This window comes from Pecten maximus, chromosome 8 (genome assembly GCF_902652985.1).
Source record: "Pecten maximus chromosome 8, xPecMax1.1, whole genome shotgun sequence".
Classification (NCBI taxonomy): Eukaryota; Metazoa; Mollusca; class Bivalvia; order Pectinida; family Pectinidae; genus Pecten; species Pecten maximus.
In genome coordinates this window covers 23,255,986-23,279,156 of record NC_047022.1, presented here as the reverse complement: position 1 = coordinate 23,279,156, position 23,171 = coordinate 23,255,986, and the positions used below count along the sequence as shown (strand labels likewise).

Below are 23,171 nucleotides of genomic sequence, written 5' to 3'. Positions count from 1 at the left end.
AACAACACATACTCAGGAGATATCAACAACACTAACATAGGAGATACCATCAACACTAACTCAGGATATATCAACAACACATATTCAGAAGATATCAACAACACTAACTTGAGAGACAATAAGAAATAGTTTCCCTTTCAGACACAAAGATATTATTATTCTAAAGAAAATTGAAATATTTGTGTTCTGTTGTTAACCATACCAATGTATATCTCCTTGGTCCCTAGTTGTGCCCGTTTGAGATTGAGTACGATCCAAAAAAACAATTTGCTGACAGGCAGACATCTTTGGTACTGACATTTGTAGATTGGTATTGCTATTTCTTGAGAAGTACTGGAAGGATTTTTTCTAGAACTTCATACTATCTCCCCCTTGGTCCCTAGTTGTGCCCATTTGAACTTGAGCCTCATCCAACAAAACACAAGAGGCCCAGAGGGCATGTATCACTCACCTAGAAATTTTAGCAATTGTGGCAAAACATTCACATTTTCTCAGTTTGGGATCTACCATTCATTACCATAAATTGCAGTTAACACATTCCTTTAACTAGCATTTACCTTTCTGGTTCCAAAGAAGAATAAAGCAAATCAAGTTGAAAAGTACTCAACATTAATAACCAATTTTGACCTCCTAATTTATTGAGCCCTGGGTTTATCTCCATTATCTCAGTGATATCTATATATTGCTTAGTCCCTTTGGAGTGGTAGAGCTAAAAATGGTAGACAGACAAAGTCTGTCATTGCTATTCCTAACTCACAGGACATTACTTATATATCTGTCTTAGATTTCATATGTATGGCCCCTTGTTATCAAATCATTAAAGTAGAGAAAATATCTTACCATTGTAGAACCAATCACCATCTTTTAATGGTGGGCAGCAGGACCCCTAGGAGCATTTGCTTTTTCACCAAACCAATTAGAGTTAAGCAGTTGCAAATGTATCAACAAAACTCATATACATACAAATGCATATCACCTGAATATTGCAGTGGTTACAGCAACACACTATAATTATCTACAAAAGATGAGGGATTTCAAAGGATTTTGATATGTTCCTTATTGAGACCCCACCTCTCAGACTCCAAGGGGGTGGGGGGGGGGGGGGGGGGGGGGGGATTATATCTCCCCCTATTGGGCCCACCTTTCAGGCCCTTGGGTGGAAAGCATGCAGCATATAAAAAATTGTTTCTGACAAGTCAATAGCGATTCAAAGGAAAAGTTGACGGTTGGATGACAGACACCACACCTTGGCATAAGCTGAACAGATCTCTACACTGAATTTTTCATTTTTTCCAATTTTTAAGCAATACATACAGAAGGAAAGTCAAGAGAAATGCATTACAGACAAAATGATGATGATGAGCATACTGTAATTGTAAAGAAAGCCGAGTAAGGGAGCAATTACTGAGGGAAGGGAGGTAACTCTTGCAGTGGCTGTTAACAACAAAAATCTGTTTTATTTGTCTATAACACGTATTTTCAGAATTTTTGATTCACTTTGAATTAATCATCAATATTGAGTTACATTGATTGTAAAACATTACATTTACAAAGAGTATATGAAAGGTTATACATAGAAAGTGTTAAGAAAGCTATTAAGAATTACTATATATATCTACATGTAATGACAAAATAGTAGCATATTTCATCAAAGATGGAGATTAACAGCATGACACATATCTAGATTAGAAATTAATATACTTTATTTACTTCATAACATGCTTATATTGTTCAAAATACCTGTATATTTATTATGTAAGTCTGTGAGGAACTGTGGGTAAAAGTTGTAACTGAAATATGTTTTGCATATTGTGTATGGCATATTTTATTTTGAAAAAGCAAATGAAAATTTTTCAAAGGAAAAACTATTTTGTGTTATATTGAATGCAAAATGTAGAAATTTTTTTTTTTTCACAGAAGATTGGTATTATATTTTGACACATCATTTGGTGAATTGACAAATCTTTATCATCAGTTAAATGGGTGATTTTATATTTTCTTATTTGGAGAATTAAATCCCTTTGTATACCCATATAAACTTTACTTACTCGGGTTTAATTCATCCATACTGAATTTCTTGAGGACATTTTTTTACATGTACAACTATCATTAGTCACTTACGTGTAGATTTTTAGTGTCGTACTGGTGACATCGGGGAGACTATATATAGGTTTCCCTTCCATCTGTAGTGTACGTATACTAATGCCAAAGATTGTCAGTGCTTTAGTAGCTTTATTCCTTGAGGAATTTCGACCAGACATCATGCACACAATAATAAAGGACCATAATATCTCAGACAAGTTTCAGGGTGTTTGGGTCAATGTCACTTTTACTATTTTTAGCAGAGGCCGGTAGGGCACATGTATTGCTTTAGCAATCCTTATGTAAAGACTTACCTGGGGCCTGCAGAGAATGGCACATAGGCAAATGGATCCCGTTTCTCTATATTCTCAGGTGAAAATCTTTCGGGATCAAACTCCTAATGTAATGAAAGGATGTTCAATATAAATAATGTGATATGTGGAAGAAAACAACAAACAGCTTGACACATGCTATCTTAAAACTCTCAATAAACTTTCAATAAATCATGCATTATTTTATATAGGTCTATATTGACAAATAAAATTCTAAATTGAATCCTAATCAAATTCACACTTAAACTTTCATCAAATAATGATGAAATAGGATATTGAATTACACAGATTTTTTCACAATTCCAGTGTAAAATTGGGTAATTCTAACCTAAACATGAAATACGCAAAATAGGCAAGCTTTATGTACATCTGAAAAGTCAATTAATAAAAAAAACAATGCCTTGATAGATCAAAACACAATATTCCTAAACGTATCTCAATATATGTGTACAGTGAGAAGATGTCCTTGGAGATATTCCAGTCTGTGGTGTATTTCTACACCAGTAAAACATTTATCAATCATTTTTCAAGATGGTAAAAACACAAAAACATACACACTGTATTTGAATTAATTTTGGCGCATGAAAATTTCAGGAAATATATACAGAAATTGCAATAAGCCCAATTATTATATAGCTTAATGTTATCAGCATATAAAAGCACTAAAATGATAAATAACCTCAAAACCAAAAACATCTACAAAACAAAGGAAAGCAATAGGGATATTGGACTGCATACAAACATTTTAAAAAGCAAGCGACAATATCAAACACAGATATTCATGCATAATACATTTAATAGCGGACCTTGGGAATAAAGCATTATAGGCAAAATTACAGTAGTGTGAGACTGGAGGCATGAGACTACTGGTAATAGAATCTTCCATACCCTTGGGGGTGAGACAGGGGATCAAACCGAGAGGAAAGATTCTTAAGTTGCCACACGCGAGGTTTGTCAAGTGTTTGGCAGCTTAATTATCTTACCCCGAGGGTTGAGATTCCCCTGTCTCACTTCCATGGGGGTGAATGATTATTTTTCTCTTATCCTGTTTACCCTGTTATGTATCTAATATCGACAATACATTAATGCAAGGAAATTTTGACGTGGCGTAATTGAATTATCGACATAACTTCATTGTATTGTTGCCGTGGCAAAAAAAGTGAGGAAAATCTCACACCGGTAAATTTGTGGATATCCCTGTCCAGGGTAAGAGAAAAGGTTCTGTTTTATGTGCAGAGGAGCAATTGATAAAATGAGTTTTAAATCAAAAGTTAAAAGAGAAATGAATAATAATAAAATGAAATTGAACAAAGCAATTGTTTTACAGTATCTGTGTGTATAACACAGTGTAATAATGTGAACCCTGTCAGGCAGTTGTTTTACAGTATCTGTGTGTACAAAATAGTGTAAAAATGTGAACCCTGTCAGACAATTGTTTCTAGTTACATAGAACTCATTACTTTACTTTTTATAAATTATGGTCTAGGGATTCTAGCTTATATCAAATTATCAAAAAATAATTCAAGATAAAATTTTAAAAATATTATCATGCTAGACATTTTGTCAATTCGGGTCAACTAGCTGCTTATATAAAGTTCCACAATATCAGGTAAAAATTTATATAAATACCGTAGAGTTTTCCCAAACTTCTGGGTTGTGATGAGTGTTGTAGATTACAACAAGGACCATCTGACCGATCGGGACAATTTCTCCGTCTATTTCAAGTTTCTCAGTTATCTCCCTTACAATCAGTGGGACCGGAGAGTGAAGTCTCATGCCTTCCTTTATACACATTGTCAGATACGTGAATTTGGACAGATCGTCCCTGTAATGATAGGCAGACAGATAGATGTGTTAGGCAGCTAAATAATTGTACAGTGCTAGTAAGTTATTGTATAACATCACTAACAATTTGTAATGGTGCTGTATCTCCGACATGAAGTAATTTGTTGTATATTTTATACAATACCACAACGTTCATACTTTCTGTTTTTTACCTTTTAAGTTAAAAAAAAACAAAAACAAGCATACTTGGAATTGCTAAAGCAATATGTCCCCTACTAGCCCCAGCTAAAAATAGTAACAGTGACCTTTACTTTGACCAAAAAAAAACCCTGAAACTCGAGATCTTATGGTCCTTTATCATTATTTGAAGTTTAATCAAAATCCCTCACAGAATGAACCTGCCACAATGCTGACCCTAACCTAAACCCTATAACCCTAACTTTGGTGTTACGTACATACCTACAAGACAGATGGAAAGGAGACCTTTATCTCCCCCAGGTTTTACCAGTAGGGGACTAATAAGTAATTTCATCCTGAAGACATTCTGCAATACTCTGCCTCTATATTTCATTGGTAACTTTCGGTCTTTTAAGCAATCTTTCTTAGATTTAAATGCACTTTCGAATTAAACAGTATGTATACTGACAGCGATGTAGTATCTTTGTGAACAGGACAAGGATTAAAAACCAGGACTTCCAAACTCTAAATAGACATTTTAACTAATTCAGTTAGCTGGTAGTCACTCAGTGCAGTTCCACTACAATGCTAGTACAACTCATCCATTCCATTTAGATATTGAGCTGTTTTCAGAAGACTTCAAAGGTAATATGTATGCTAACTGGACAACAGACATTTCAATAAAGTGTGAATTTGTCTCTGATACATACACATAATGATCTATAAGTGTGTGCCTTTTCATGTCAAAAATTCATCTGGAACTCCCTAAAAATTATGGGTGTTCATTTAAATTTTAAAAGTCTTTTCCTACAAAGTGTTACACCAGTAGTGGGCAGGCCTATACTTCAAACTTTTGACAGTTAAACATCGTCCAGATGGTGCAGAATCGGTCATCACACCAGGTAAAGTATTGGTCAACACATCAGGTGGAGTATTGGTCACCACACTAGGTGGAGTATCGGTCATCACACCAGGTGGAGTATTGGTCATCACACCAGGTGCAGAATCAGTCAACACACCAGGTGGAGTATCGGTCACCACACTAGGTGGAGTATTGGTCATCACACCAGGTGGAGTATTGGTCACCACACTAGGTGGAGTATTGGTCATCACACCAGGTGGAGTATTGGTCATCACACCAGGTGGAGTATTGGTCACCACACTAGGTGGAGTATCGGTCACCACACTAGGTGGAGTATTGGTCATCACACCAGGTGGAGTATTGGTCATCACACCAGGTGGAGTATTAGTCATCACACCAGGTGGAGTATTGGTCACCACACTAGGTGGAGTATCGGTCACCACACTAGGTTGAGTATTGGTCATCACACCAGGTGGAGTATTGGTCATCACACCAGGTGGAGTATTGGTCACCACACTAGGTGGAGTATTGGTCACCACACCAGGTAGAGTATTGGTCATCACACTAGGTGAAGTATTGGTCACCACACTAGGTGAAGTATTGGTCACCACACTAGGTGGAGTATTGGTCATCACACCAGTTGGAGTATTGGTCATCACACTAGGTGAAGTATTGGTCATCACACCAGTTGGAGTATTGGTCACCATACCAGGTGGAGTACCGGTCACCACACTAGGTGAAGTATTGGTCATCACACTAGGTGAAGTATTGGTCATCACACCAGTTGGAGTATTGGTCACCATACCAGGTGGAGTACCGGTCACCACACCAGGTGGAGTATTGGTCACCATACCAGGTGGAGTACCGGTCACCACACTAGGTGAAGTATTGGTCATCACACTAGGTGAAGTATTGGTCATCACACCAGTTGGAGTATTGGTCACCATACCAGGTGGAGTACCGGTCACCACACCAGTTGGAGTATTGGTCACCATACCAGGGTCCCTATTAACTTTAAGCTTTAATGGTAGGGTGTTAGCTTAGAAAGTGAAAGGTCACTATGGGTCAAGCTCCATTATGGTCAGGAAATACAGCGTATATCATTACGCTTTTGTTTTATGTGCTTTTAATATATTAGCATGCAAATATAATACAAACATGCAGCTAGGTAAGATTATGCGATAATAAATACTTTTTTACTGAATAGCACTCCGATTATGACTCAAAATCCTTATGTGAAGATTTGATTATCGATTTTTCAAAGAGAAAATTGGTTTTAAAGTTCTTCTGGGAATAGCTGGCCATGACAGGTATAGATTCAATTTCAATGTTACCAGTATTTTACAAACATATGTCAAGAAATTTTAAAAAATTTGCATATAGGGTTTATGGTATATATATATGCAAGATACTGCATACATTCAATGATTGGAAGGGTACCTCGGATAGCTAGAGTTCTAAAAGATTTTATATTTTGCCAAAATTGTGCGTAACTGGCATAAACTATTTTTTTTTTTGGAATCAAAATCAGTGTGCTACACAAAATTAATTTTCATTTTATTTAACGACAAGACAATTTATAGACGGTAGGTGATTATAATTTCATGTACATGTGGCCTCAGACCACAATTATACTTCCGGGTCGTTGTACACGAATGTAGTACATATGGAAATTTCAGGACTGTTGCTAAATATTTTTTCCTGACTTAGCTGTTACAGATATGGGCATAATTTTAGCATAGATTTATAGTGCAATATTTAATCTAGTGACAGAATTTTGTTTTGACACCATTTCCATGTTTGTTTGTGTGGCAGGACACAGGGAGTTATAAGGCTTGAGTAGTAATATTTTGTGATTTTCCAGAATTACCCACAATATAGTGGGGTGGTTACACTTAAATATAAATATCTTTCTTAAATGCCGATCATGAGGTACTTTCCAGCTCACTGTATGTTCAGCTTGAATAGTTCTACAACATGATGTGGAAAACCAGATTTTTTGAAAAAAATTCTGAAATATTTAATTTCGATTTTTCTTTGGTAGAACAAAGAGGGAAATTAATTGTGGTCCGAGGCCTGCATATGTAGTGTGTTTTTCCCATGGTTAGGAAGCGCTACCAAAGGGAGATAACACACATACCAGGGAGTTTTCCCAAATTTCAGGGTTATGGTGCAGCCTGTATAAGCTTATAGAGATCAGAGTTCCCAGCGGAACGGACCAACCACACATTTCTGTGTCCTCGGTTGTCTCCCTGAACAGAAGTGGGACCGGTACATGTATTCTCATTGCTTCTCGTAAACACATTGTCAAATATGGAAGATTTGAACAATCATCCCTGTTAATGATAAATAATGTAGAATCAAAAAGATTCACATTTCTTTGTTAAAAAGTGGATAAGTTGAACTTAAGCTGTAATTTTGCAAACCAACAATCTTTTAATATATACATACCAATTGCTTCAATATACTGAACTTAAGTGACATCTACATTTAAAATCATATCTTTTGAAAACTTTCGTTTCATTCTTACAATATATTTGTGAAACAAAATATTTAATCATAACAATATTGTAGGCACAGATGAAAGTAAGTGAGGGGTCTTAGTGTCAAAGTACCTTGAGAACACCCACAAGGTCAGCATGTGACCCCATACCTTTTCACTCCGATCATTTTTTTTTATATCAATAAATTATTTGCATTACTCAACCGAAATATAAAAGCACTTTCTTCAGATCTTATTATGCTGTAATAATCAGAAAAGAAAAAGGATGAATAATTATTTGTTGATATTTGAGATATCAGAGGTAATTAATTACAGCTGTTAGACAATAGCTAATGACTTACCAGGAGATGTCGTCAGAATCCTGACCCTGAAGGACCTCGTCAATTTCCTGTTGAAGACGCTGCTGGATCTCAGGGTGTTGCGCTATAGAATACAGTGTCCAGGAAATGGCACTGGCCGTGGTATCATGACCTGAGATAGACAAGTACCATATACCTGTATTTAGATTTGTCAGTAACGTACATCACCAGCATTATATAACTATACTATCAAAGATCAATCAAATTAATTGTGGGTGGCCAGGTGGTGAAGTTGTTACAATTATGTCCTGGCCTTTCATCTAAACGAGGTTTGATTCCCCAATGGAAGTGAAGCAGTATGAGAATTAGATGATTCCCCAGGTTATAGACTGGTTTCCTCCCAAAGTAAGACTCCTAGCTTGGTGTGTTTCAATCAATTAAAATTGATTGGTATGAGCTGAAGTACTTTTTTTGCTAATTATTGCAAAACAAAAGAGGGTTAAAATTTTCTTTTCCTTTAATGATAAGTTTCAAATAATGTATGTAAACAAGGGGGGTAGAGCCAACGCCGGTCCTCAAGGTTAGTAGGATCCAATAGTAGTGTGTTCGCTGAAGAATAATGTATGTGTAATGTCAAATGATTATTTACTGCAAAAATTCCCATATAATTCATACATCTTTTGGTATTATCATATCTTAGTACACAACATGATGTAAACAGATTAGCACTATGATGAATTAAATTAACAAGAGATCCAAGAGAGATCTTGGCGTCTACCATTGAATGATCTTTATAGGTTCCATGTCAAATTGATCTTCTCTCTATTTTTCCCTTCCTCTTACTAAATATGTAAATTGAGAAACATCCCTCCAGTACTTTTCAAACAAGGGGAACCTATATATGAAATTTGAGGTTTAATGAGAATGGCTGTCTGTCAGCCATGTTGTTTTTCGACTGGTCCCAAAATGAAATATGCATAACTAGTGGCCAAAGGGAACCTACATATGAAATTTGAGAAAGATCCCTTAAGTACTTTCTGAGAAATAGCGATAACAAACTTCAATTATCAAAATCCAAGATGGCTGCCTGTCGGCCATGTTTTCCGATTGGTTACAAAATGCATTATGCATAACTACTGACCAAGGGGAACCTACATATGAAATTTGAGAAAGATCCCTTCAGTACTTTCTGAGAAATAGCGATGACAAGAATTGTATACAGAGGGACGGACGGACCACGGATGCAGGGCGATTTGAATAGCCCACCATCATCAATAGCTCATCATCTGATGATGGTGGGCTAATAAATGTACCAACAATTCTAGTTACAGAAAATAATTTATTCATGTAATAATCTAGCAGAATGCTCAGTGTAAAAACCGCTGAAATAAGATTCCCACTTCCCACTCAAATATATACACTTCCAGTATTTGTGACCTCAATAACTATTTGCATGTGACCTTTATAAATTATCATAGCAGAATCTTATGTTAATCATACATTATGAACATCTTGTATAGTATTTTGTATTGCCTGCTTCTCTCATTGAAGATGTACCTTCAAACAAAAATGTGTCCACTTCATTCCTGATCTCAATATCGGTTAGTCCCACGCCCTCCTCGTCCTGAGCAGTGAGTAGGATATCCAGGAAGTCAAGTGTTTTTTTCTCCACGCCAGTTTCTTCTGATTTCTACAATCAAATGTTTGACTTTAGGTTTTGTATTTCATCACATTTTGTACGATGACTTTCAGGTGAACTAAGATATGTGCCTTATTTATATCCTAACTGTATTTTGACATACCATTTATAAATTAACAATATTCTTACTTTGTAATGTAAAAAACAAAAATGATATCTGTACTTACTACTGTATTCTAATTGATTTGAATCTAATGTGATAAAGTGTTATTTACACCAAAAAATATTATCTTATTGTTTCCAGACATCGCTTCAGCGAAAATTATTTCACTATTTGAATCACAGGGGCTTGACACGTTCCTATGTCCCAGAAATCAGAATAAAAATAACCCCGTGCCTGACCACTATTCAGTAATAAGAGATCTAGGGGTCAGACCTTGAGGTTATTTTTTTCATTCTGGGTCATAGGAACGTGTCAAGCCCCTGTGAATTGAACTAATGAATCACAGTTATGTAAACTAAAAATATGTGTGTAAGAAGTACCTTCTGTTGCTGAGGATTACAAGCTACCATTGCTTCCCTCCTCTTCCTGATAATATCCTCCGCCACCTTGTGTACGTAGTCGCAGTGTCTCTTAAAGCGCCGGCCATCACTCGTCAGAAGGTAGATGATGTCATTATGGAGCCATGGCTTACTGTAGACACACGAAAACAGTAGACAGGTAATCCATATTTCTAAACAAAACTCCACACATCTCACTTAAATAATCCATATTTCTAAACAAAACTCCACATATCTAACTTAAATAATCCATATTTCTAAACAAAACTCCACACATCTCACTTAAATAATCCATATTTCTAAACAAAACTCCACACTTCTCACTAAATAATCCATATTTCTAAACAAAACTCCACACATCTCACTAAATAATCCATATTCTAAACAAAACTCCACACATCCCACTTAAATAATCCATATTCTAAACAAAACTCTGCACATCTCACTTAAATAATCCATATTCTAAACAAAACTTCACACATCTCACTTAAATAATCCATATTCTAAACAAAACTCCACACATCTCACTTAAATAATCCATATTTCTAAAAAAACTCCACACATCTCCTTAAATAATCCATATTTCTAAAACAAAACGCCACACATCCCACTTAAAGTAATCCATATTCTAAACAAAACTCCACACACTCTCACTTAAATATCCATATTTCTAAACAAAACTCCACACATCTCACTTAAATAATCCATATTCTAAACAAAACTCCACACATCCCACTTAAATAATCCATATTCTAAACAAAACTCTGCACATCTCACTTAAATAATCCATATTCTAAACAAAACTTCACACATCTCACTTAAATAATCCATATTCTAAACAAAACTCCACACATCTCACTTAAATAATCCATATTCTAAACAAAACTCCACACATCCCACTTAAATAATCCATATTCTAAACAAAACTCCACACATCCCACTTAAATAATCCATATTCTAAACAAAACTCCACACATCTCACTTAAATAATCCATATTTCTAAACAAAACTCCACACATCCCACTTAAATAATCCATATTCTAAACAAAACTCCACACATCCCACTTAAATAATCCATATTCTAAACAAAACTCCACACATCTCACTTAAATAATCCATATTTCTAAACAAAACTCCACACATCTCACTTAAATAATCCATATTTCTAAACAAAACTCCACATATCTCACTTAAATAATCCATATTTCTAAACAAAACTCCACACTTCTCACTAAATAATCCATATTTCTAAACAAAACTCCACACATCTCACTAAATAATCCATATTCTAAACAAAACTCCACACATCCCACTTAAATAATCCATATTCTAAACAAAACTCTGCACATCTCACTTAAATAATCCATATTCTAAACAAAACTTCACACATCTCACTTAAATAATCCATATTCTAAACAAAACTCCACACATCTCACTTAAATAATCCATATTTCTAAACAAAACTCCACACATCCCACTTAAATAATCCATATTCTAAACAAAACTCCACACATCTCACTTAAATAATCCATATTTCTAAACAAAACTCCACACATCCCACTTAAATAATCCATATTCTAAACAAAACTCCACACATCCCACTTAAATAATCCATATTCTAAACAAAACTCCACACATCTCACTTAAATAATCCATATTTCTAAACAAAACTCCACAGATCACTACTGCCAAGCAAAGTCATTACAAATCTATTACAAACCCATTACAAAACCATTAAAAACACTGATTCCATTAAAATTGGCCATTATTTCTCGTTTCCATTTTTGGGACAAACCTGGAGTTAAGTAATGTAATGGGCATTATTTTTCTAAATTTCAATTACTTTGCTATCAATATTTTCTTTGTAATGGTCATTAACAAAATAATGGCCATTACTTCATGTTTTGTATTTTTCTTAATGGCCTTTATTCTGTTTGTAATGGCCATTAGAGTGGAGTCATCATAATGTTATGGCCATTACTAACGGTGGATTTTATGTACTCCCATAACATTTTCCATTTAATGGCCACAACAAATTATGATCACAATGTAATGGCAATTATTTATTGGTAACTTCATGTAATGCCCATTACATTTTCCATTTAATGGCCATAACAAATTATGATCACAATGCAATGGCCATTACTTATTGGTACCTTCATGTTATGCCCATTACATTTTCCATTTAATGACCATAACAAATTATGGTCATAATGCAATAGCCATTACTTAATGGTACCTTTATGTAATGCCATTACATTTGTTATTCCGATGTGCAATTCCTCATAAGTGACATTTTTTTTCTTGTAATGGCCATTACAAATATTACAAATATCATCACATCATATTGTAATATATATGACAATGTTTAATATACTACCATGAATTGTTGACCTTAAATTAATGTATTATTTCAGTATCTTATTTTTCATTGTATTGTTACTGTTGAATTCCATGTCTATATTACAATTTTAAAGAAGAATAAGTAAACTGTACAGGCTTACTAAACCCCTTCACAATAAAAAAAAAATCAAATTTCCCGCCAATTTTTTCCCGCCCAATAACTTCAAGCAGGAGAGTTCCAATACATGGCAGCCATGAGGCTTTTCTCACACATATGAACAACATGTTATTTTACAAATGAAGGGAAGTATTTATCTTTAATACCTGGTTCATGATTAATACAAGACTACCAGGAAATGAAATATTCAACTCTGGAAGTATGTCAACCTGTTTATAGGTAAGAATTAACTTAAAACCAATCACCATGCATGTGACCTAATTAAATTTACATAGTGTACATTATATTCAAACAGCTTTGGCATTTCTTATATTGTATTGCCTATTCAACCAAATTGTACAAACACACATCATATGTACATTGAGAATTAATTAATGCAATAATGAACATAAATCACTCTTACATGTATCTGAAGAATATTAAAAGGATTTTGGGTCCACATGATTGTGTACAATTGTACTGTGAATATCCATTTTTGAAGCAGTTATCAATTTGAAACAAATGATGGATCACTTTGAATGCAATTTTTAATGGAAGGACTACATGTACAATGATATTGTCAAACATGCATAGTGATACAGTTCATGATGAACTTTGATGAAATTAAGTGGTAAAATGCATTTTCTAAATTTTCTGAATGCGTCTAATGTAATGGTCACATGTAGGTCCATTAATTTTGTATACCTGTATATATATACTGAAACGAAAAAGAAACGCAACATGGAAAATTGTGATTAATTTTGTATTAAATATACATATCTGTATAAAAATCGCGGAAATAAACATGCACCCTGCCTAACACCCATACCAATCTTCAAAATCACCCAAGTGTGACTAGAGACCTATGCACTTCCGGCGCGGTAAAAACATCAAAAACCGTGCCTGTACAAACATATGCGTTCTTTTTTCATTCAAACCAGTATCAATTCATCACTAACATTGAGCCACATCATCGCCAATACTTTTGCAAACAATAATTCCTTTTACAATTATGCCACGGTTATCAAAGGTTGATAGAGGACGTGCTATAGCGATGCTTCTGGCAGGGAACACGCAACTTCACGTCGCTCGACAATTCAGAGTTCACAAATCGACTATTAGTCGATTAGTTTCACGTCTTAACGCAACAGGAAGAGTCGATGACCAGCCGAGATCAGGATGTCCACGCGTAACGTCGCGACGTCAAGACCGGGTTCTTAGGTTGGCACACCTGCGTAACAGGAGATTAACGGCCGCTGAAACGGCAAGGAATACGATTGGTAATCATAACCGTCGAATTCATCCCCAAACAGTGATCAACAGACTGCGTGAGGCTAATTTGCGTGCAAGGCGACAGTACGTTGGTTTACCACTAACACCGCAACGTCGAGCACGTCCTATGAGACGTTGGAGGTCTATGCTCTTCACCGATGAACAGATGGCCGTCAACGTGTGTACCGGCGTCGAGGCGAACGTTTTGCTGACGCCTGTGTTTTGGAACACGACCGATACGGAAAGTCAATGCCCTGATGAACTCAATGCAACAAAGAATTAGAGATGTGATAACTGTTCGAGGAGGACACACACGATATTAGGGCACGGTTTCAAAACTGCTGCCATTTCAACTTGGATTCACGTAGGGTACTACCAATCATGACCTTCTAGCAAAGTGACCTGTTCTTAAAAATCTCTAAACATTTAAAGGATGTTACATCAATATTCAATATTAACTATTACATATGAAATTTAAACATAATGCTCACAAGTATTATTTTATTAAACCTACAATTTGAAGTTGCGTTTCTTTTTCGTTTCAGTATATAATGGCCATTACACTTTTGTTTGTAAAAACGTAATGGCCATTACCATTGTGTTGATCTTTAAACAGTTTTTGTACTTTAAAAGTAATGGTCATTATATTTGTAAAAATTATGGCCATTAAAGTGTATTTTCTTGTAATGGTCTTTTAGTTTTGTACACCTTTAATGGCCATTACACCTTTTTTGACGAAATGTAATGGCCATTACAGAGTACACTTCAGAAAGTAATGATACCGTTAATGGGCATTACAAAAATGGTTTTGCCCCAAACCTAATGGCCATTACATTACACCAAAAATGTTTAATGCCCATTACACCATAAGGTTTGATGCCCATTACATTGAAAACTAATTATTGATGGCCCTATTACATTGTAATGGCAATTACTTAGTGAAAACTTTAATGGGTTTGTAATGGGCAATTTGACATTAGTGATAAGAGTTAATGACTATCAATGTTTTTGTCAAACCATTAAAATCCTTAAAATGCATTTAAATTTTATTGGGTTTTTTTCAGACCCATTAATTTTGTACCTTTAATAGTCATTAATGTTAAATTAAAAGCCATTATTAAAATAATTAATGATCATTATAAATGTTTTGTTAATAGCCATTAAAATGTATTAATTAAGTACCATGAACTAATTGATTTGTTTCAACCCTTTGATGATCATTAAAATTGAAAACTGTCACATTTAAAGACTATCAAACTTGTATTAAAATTTTCAATTAATAGCAATTAAAGGTACAAAATTAATAGCATGATTGATGGTTTTATGATGGGAAATCTTAATGGGGTTTTTAATGGCCGTTTTAAGGGCTTGGGTATGCAGTAGTGGATCCCACTTAAATAATCCATATTCTAAACAAAACTCCACACATCCCACTTAAATAATCCATATTCTAAACAAAACTCTGCACATCTCACTTAAATAATCCATATTCTAAACAAAACTTCACACATCTCACTTAAATAATCCATATTCTAAACAAAACTCCACACATCTCACTTAAATAATCCATATTTCTAAACAAAACTCCACACATCCCACTTAAATAATCCATATTCTAAACAAAACTCCACACATCCCACTTAAATAATCCATATTCTAAACAAAACTCCACACATCTCACTTAAATAATCCATATTTCTAAACAAAACTCCACACATCCCACTTAAATAATCCATATTCTAAACAAAACTCCACACATCCCACTTAAATAATCCATATTCTAAACAAAACTCCACACATCTCACTTAAATAATCCATATTCTAAACAAAACTCCACACATCTCACTTGAATAATCCATATTTCTAAACAAAACTCCACACTTCTCACTTAAATAATCCATATTTCTAAACAAAACTCCACACATCTCACTTAAATAATCCATATTTCTAAACAAAACTCCACACATCTCACTTAAATAATCCATATTTCTAAACAAAACTCCACACATCCCACTTAAATAATCCATATTCTAAACAAAACTCCACACATCCCACTTAAATAATCCATATTCTAAACAAAACTCCACACATCTCACTTAAATAATCCATATTTCTAAACAAAACTTCACACATCTCACTTAAATAATCCATATTCTAAACAAAACTTCACACATCTCACTTAAATAATCCATATTCTAAACAAAACTCCACACATCTCACTTAAATAATCCATATTTCTAAACAAAACTCCACAAACTGTCATACCATATATCCCAAATAAATACTATGTTTATATATCCAGGAGCAGAGCCAACACTGTTACTTTCCTATCAAAACTTCTCTCATTTCTTTTCAAATATTAATTTTGTTGGATAATAATGAATTTGAAATTTTGATGTCCTTAGCATTAATGAAGAAAGCATATAAGTAGCTGATATAAAAATTTGGATAATAAAATTAAAATGTTTTATTAAAACATATCTCTTATTGAAGGATTAAACACAATTGATTGGTTCATTGTGTTTTGTGTGTTAAGCCCATCTGTGGGACACATTAAGTTATCACTGATTGGGGCATTAGTTTACATAGAAACTACGGTATATTTTGGATCCTCTATATTTTTTTGATTACTGTAAAAGTGGAAATGTTCGCGGCATGGAAAATTTTTGCTTATTTGGCGACCACTATATATCTCCGCGAAATTATCAACACGCGAACATAATAACATGTGAAAATATTGACACGTGAATATTTCCACCAAATAAACTAAATACCATAAAATCCAAGACGCAAGTACCTAGTGGTATACTATATGTTAGCATTCAAGCGTCATATCACCTGTGATTTGTAACGTTGTCATGGTTGGTCAAGAGACATGCATGGATATAAACTAATCTAAGTAATGTGTAAAATGATAGTATTTTATCTAGTTCATATTTGTCATTAAATTTTCTTCATTACGTGATAACTATGATTGTTACTACGTTAACGTTACTGTACAGTTTAATCTCTGAGCAGCTCGGCCTTTTGTAGCTATATACAGGCCCCGAAACAGCACAGGATTTGTTACACAAAAGATAAACTTACTTGCAATAGAAACGTAAAGTCTTTGCATGGTAATATGTTTTATTTGAATCAGAATCAGATACATTATTGCAATGAATGACCCGTTTAATATAATATTGTATACATATGCTGTTGCGTTTACGAAAGGGCTACTGTAGAAATAGGTATTATATATATGTATATATGTTGGAGAATTACGTCAGACATCAATATGTCTGCTTTTAGATTGTCCCAGTCGTATTAAAATATCTACCAAACATATTGGATACCTACAAAATTAACCATCACTAATTGCGACATTTGTGTTTGTTTTGACTGGACATGAATGCTTATCATGTCACTCAGTATGACTGGACCGCCGATCCTTTCAACTTTACCGTACGTGGGCGGCATCTCCTGTGGTTTGTCTACTTAGCGTGAGGGAGGCGGCTTACAAGTTGACAGGTAATACCATAATTGCCAATAATTAAGAGATGTTCAGTTGAAATTGAATAATCAAAATACTAAGTTAATACTGTATTTGACAATACACGCATGATTTCTTAATTAGTTTGCCATACAGCACGAGTACTTATACCATACATCGCAATGTACATTGTCAGGGCCTAAAGTTGCAATCAGCTGTCTCGTGCATGGTGTATTTTTCAAAGCAAGAAAGCTGAATCAACGCTAAAATATGTGACATATATATTTTTTATCTGTCAGACGTACTACGATGATCACACATACAACCCATTAACCTGTTGATCAAACTATTGGTATTTTTACAGGACCGACAGACGCGAGCTTTCAATGGAGTTTTCTGAAAAAATATCTTATTTTACGTACATGCCCATGCACTGACATCGCGGCACGAAAATATGTTTTCATCAAGACTGACAGTTGGAAAATATCCACACCGCGAACAGTTTGGAAGCTGACTTAGCGAAAATTTCAACAAGCGAAAATATCCACTTTTACAGTATTAAACATGAAAGCTTTTCTTATATGTTGTTTTTTTTTGTTGTCACCATTGTTGCTTTAGAATTTAAATTGATCCTGGAAACAAGACCTGATAGCAAATAAAGCAGGATGACACAATTCTAGTATCAATAAATAATACGTACAAAAATCGGTCCGTAATTAACTCCAGCATTTCTGTTACACAGCGTACATAGGGATGTTTGTCTCTGAAAATTAAAATATTATGTTTCAATATCATGAATAGCTTGCAGTGAGATATATACATTGTTTGAATGTCTCATAGATATGCAATGTACTTAGGTAAAAATAAATCCCAATATCTCATATATAACAAGTAATTTTTTCTTTCATTTTTGCTACAGCAGGAATTGGTTAATTAAAGATTGATCAGAACTGGTAATTAATTACAATGCGTTAGAACGTTTAAGTAAAGTGTATAATTGAGACGAATACCATAAAAAATCCTTGATTAATGGTAAATGGTACATTTAGTGCAAAATGTATGCATAGTAACTACAGTACCATTTCATATAATTAATATTAAACTGAAATTTAAAAGGCTGTATCATTTAATTAATTACAGTCAAACCTGCTCTAGCAACCACCTGTCTGGAATGACAGTTTTGTAATGGTCCAAAGCATTTTTACTATTGTAATCACAAGCTTCTGCATCTGTTTAGTATTTATAGAATGTTAGCCCCAGCTCTCTACTCCTACATGTCAACAAGGTGTAACACTTGAAAAGTCGGAAGTGGGGGGTCGAGCTTTGATACAATACAAACAAATTTCAGCAACATAGCTTGATTGTTGCGTGACAATGATTAAAAGATCAGAAAATGGACCAAACGCGGTCGTGATAGCCAATCATCAATCAACTGTGAAATGGAGGTAAGCAATATATTTTAGAGTGGTTTTTTCAGTGGGCAATCTGACAAGTCGACAACTCTGTGAACAATACTAACTACACTGTATGATTTTCTACCAATCAGACTGTCCATTTAAAACAGCTCTAAGATAGATAGCCTACTTCCGTTCTATAGTTGATGCATTGTCCGAACTTCCAAGTGTTACACTTTGTTGATATAGTAGGAGTAGGCACTAGTTTTTTTCTATAAACATTTACAAGATACAGATGTCTATGATATAATGACAACTTGCATAATGACCACCTGCACAATGCGACGATTTTGACCCAAAATCAATGTATAATGGCCGGTCTCCAAGACAGCACAATAAAGTTTTTGAAATTGTAATGGTAGCTCTTCTTTTACCATGTAATTAAATCCATTGTCTGTATTATAGCATATAACTTCTAATATCTACCTGTGTAATACAGAACCTGTCTATTTCGGGAAAACAAATGCCAATTTACAAGGTGTCTATTTAATACAGGTTTTAAGACATTACCCAACACTCTGGCAGTCCGTCTTGTAGGAGAACGCACACTGCAGGATAACATCTAGTGTGTACTGGGAGACAGGTGAAAAAACATCAAAGTAGCCATCACCCTCCAGGTGGAACTTGTTCAGTTTATCCTGAAAATAAAAAATATTAAACAGACTTTAAGAAAAAGTCTACAAAAACAACAAATTTTACATAATTATATATTGTTTTAGAAAAGTTCTTTCTTATATAACCGCATAAACAGTTTAAGCTACAGTAACATGATAGTCCCAGAAAGAAATATGTCTTTGATAATTATTTGCAAACAATGAATTTAATTAATTACGCTTCCTTGCATTCGTGTAGTGATGTTTGTTCGATTCTTTGCCACCTTTTGACACTAAAAACACTGAAGAGTTCCAATAGCAGGACATAATCATTAACCCCACGGAAAATTTCACTGGAATTCCATTAGTTTTCCACTGGAATTGCAGTGAAATTTTCATCATAAAAACAGTGGAATTCCACTGGAAAAGTGGCAAAATTCCATTGGTTTTCCACTGGAATTCCAGTGAAATTTTCATCATAAAAACAGTGGAATTCCACTGTAAAAGTGGCAAAGTTTACCACTGGAATTCCATTGTCATTCCACTGGAATAGCACTGGAATTCCAGTGAAATTTTCTGTGGGGTAGTAGTTTTTCCAAAAGTGCAACCTTGTATCAAACTTTAAAAAATATGAAATGAAACTTTTTGGATAGGAAATTATCTCATTTATGTAGATTTTACTGTGCACCTGAAAAATGTTCGTGATGAATTGGGGAAAAGTTTGATTATAAAGCCAAAAATGCTGTAGTTGGGCCTTAATTTCCCCAACAATAAATCAACATTTTTTAAGGGAATCGTTAAAATCAATCAGATGCATAGGACTTTTCAGATGAATATTGATATACCCTTTCCATCAATTCCAGATATCTTGTTAAAAAAAGTGATTTAGAGGTTGCACTTTGCAAAAATCTATAACGGTGTTAATGTTGCCGCATTTACCAGTCACATGACCTAACTAAATATGGAAGTGACCTGAGAGGGCCGTCATTATACAGTGGACAATGTGTACTTTCTCTTAAATGCTTAATAAGCACATACAACATGGTAAACATGGAAATAAAGACATGGAAAAATCAGTGCAGGGATTATTTAGGGCTACCAAATGGATGGGTCATCTTTAAGAAAAAGAACTATCTGTAATATAATCTATGGGCCATTTATAGAAATTCAAAGGATTTTTCTGAATCGACATGTGGGTCATTCAGGAAAATTGTGGGCCAATGGTCCCATGGCCCCCTCCAAAATGATCCCTAAAATGTCGAAGTTAAGGTGCTAATATAATGAAGGACAACATTAACAGTGATGCGTTAGATATGTTTTCTATTCCAATGAATATATATACCATTGAGGATGCACAAAACTAGCAACTTTGACAATGGACAACTCAAAGATAATTCTTTCCACATGGATAGGGAGTGCATAATTCTGGCACACATTAACTGATTTCTACCGATTATGCTTATTTTTTTATTTCATTCCACAGAGCATCATGAAGTCTTAGTAAACTAGTGTTTTTGGGCTTGATTTCCACTGGAAACATTCACAATATTGATCTCTGCTGTTACACTTACAATAAATACATCTGCTGTACGGTTGTTGAGTTTCTGGTATGGTCTCAGAATATCAAAGTGGAATGCTGGGGTAAGGAGTCTCCTGTTTCTCCTCCACTTGGTCCCTCCCGACAGTAGTAGCCCATCTCCTACCCACGGCTCAATCAGGCGATAAATCTGTTTCCCCTTAGGTTCTATTGATAGAGAGGAAATCACACATTTGTGTTATCTCAAACAAAGGGAAACCTGGAAAATGTTACACCAAGTTCTACATTTTGTTATTACTTAAACCCTTAAAGATTCACATTTATACTATTTAGTATCTTCCCTATTGGGCCTCGTCTCTCTTCATTGAAACATTTTGTTTCTACACAGAGCTCCAGATAATTTTTTGACGGCATGTATTTGTACTCACACTTTTGAAACATAAGGGGTAAAATTCTTTTCAGTACCTGAAGTCTTCATAATGGCCTTCACGGTGTCTGGATGATTGACGATTATTAATGGAAGAAACGGTCCGAGCCATGCTCTGGAAACTCGAGGAAATAAGGCAGTCATGTCTCTCTGGAATTTCAGTCCTGCTTCGTTTGGTCCTGGGTACTTTTATGGAAATGTCAACAACAATAATATTTATTTAGGGAAAAAATCCATATAAGATTAAAAGATATCACAGCTTATCACAACTGAAATGGCAATGCAGCTTGTAAATAATATTTTGCATTAAGACTGAGTATAAGAATAGATCTATAAAAAAAATGGTTTCTTTGATCAAAGCTTGACATACATTTATATATCACAATGTACCATGAAAAACTTACCACAGTTTAATAGAGCACATGATTATTCAAATTTAAATCACTGCCTCCGCTAGAGATCAAACCCAGAACCTCTGGCTTACTAGTCTTACGCTCAACTGATCGGGGTAAAGAGAAGATCTCTAGTCAAGCGGTATATTGCAGCTAGTATTTATCAGGTTTACAACAGTTAATTACTATATATATGCTATACATATATGTCATATTGTCCATTTCATGAATATAAGGTCTTACCTTTTTAGAATTTCAATGTTGAATGTTTTATACTTGAACCAAGATAAACATAGTAAAATACAATTTCTCTGACCTTCAGACTTAGTTACTTCAGCTAGCTAAAGGTCACTGGCTGTTTTTTGGCTCTGACACCCACCGACCTTATCAACCGAACCCTATTTGACACTAAACAAGGTTGGCCCTGATTGAAAGAGACAATTATATATCAATATTTATAAGTCTAAACTTGATGACGACGGTGTGTACTTACAGTTTAGGTATTATATATCCCATTTAAACAGCCCAATCACTAATTCACATAAAGTTGATAATACTTTGACACAAAACACTTTGCTTCCTCATTCTATTGCTTCAAGTAACCTATTTTGAACATGGCAGCACTGGTTGTTATATATATATATGAGTACGGAATGTGTGTACCAAATGGAACAAATAAGAAAAAAAAGTTTTAGCTTGTTTTTGATTTATATTGCATTTTTGTATTTACCAGGCTGCCATTTTCAATCTGAGCTGTTACCAGAATGAAGCCTGGAAACATAAATAATCGTGATCGTTTCAATTTGTATGTCTTTGATTGCTATTTTTGTGGATTTAATGATGGATTCATGAAAAAGAGGTAATAACATTACATCATTAAATATTTTACTATTGACAGTGTGCATAGTGTAAATCTGCTTCTGGAAGTAAGAGGTTACACAGTATGTGCCCTTACTTAATGAACAATGTGGATACTACATAATCTAGCTTTTCTTTTCTTTTTCAATGTTGAATATTTGGTTTATGCACAGGCGTTTGAAGTTCTGACAGTAAACCGAGATATAATACCATATAAAAAATAAGGGTATTTACTATAAAAAAAAGAGTATTTACTATACTTTTTATAGTAAATACTCTTATTTTTTATATGGTATTATAACTCGGTTTACAGTCAGAACTTCAAACGCCTGTGGATTATGCATGTGATGTATGTTTATCATTGGTAAAACTAATGACCGAGGAGCATGCACAATAAACGTGATACAAGATAACCTGAATTAGATC

At 34.4% G+C, this 23,171-nt stretch overlaps 1 protein-coding gene across 5 annotated transcripts in view; it reads right to left on the bottom strand.

Moving 5' to 3' along the window:
- LOC117332832 (cytochrome P450 4F2-like) overlaps window positions 1–23,171 on the bottom strand; it is a 51,244-nt gene that overhangs the window by 27,810 nt on the left and 263 nt on the right. For 2 of the 5 annotated variants that reach the window (XM_033891884.1, XM_033891886.1), the window contains exons 2-10: window positions 21,534–21,681; window positions 21,103–21,275; window positions 19,449–19,576; window positions 18,185–18,247; window positions 10,223–10,373; window positions 9,598–9,730; window positions 8,083–8,212; window positions 7,379–7,574; window positions 2,397–2,479 (exon numbers count right to left, since the gene is read on the bottom strand). In XM_033891884.1, the coding sequence (XP_033747775.1) occupies window positions 2,397–2,479; window positions 7,379–7,574; window positions 8,083–8,212; window positions 9,598–9,730; window positions 10,223–10,373; window positions 18,185–18,247; window positions 19,449–19,576; window positions 21,103–21,275; window positions 21,534–21,681 (1,205 nt within the window). Of the gene's footprint in view, window positions 1–2,396; window positions 2,480–4,043; window positions 4,240–7,378; window positions 7,575–8,082; window positions 8,213–9,597; window positions 9,731–10,222; window positions 10,374–18,184; window positions 18,248–19,448; window positions 19,577–21,102; window positions 21,276–21,533; window positions 21,682–23,171 lie in introns of all 5 variants that reach the window. The other 3 variants (XM_033891882.1, XM_033891885.1, XR_004533791.1) reach the window with 2 other exon arrangements.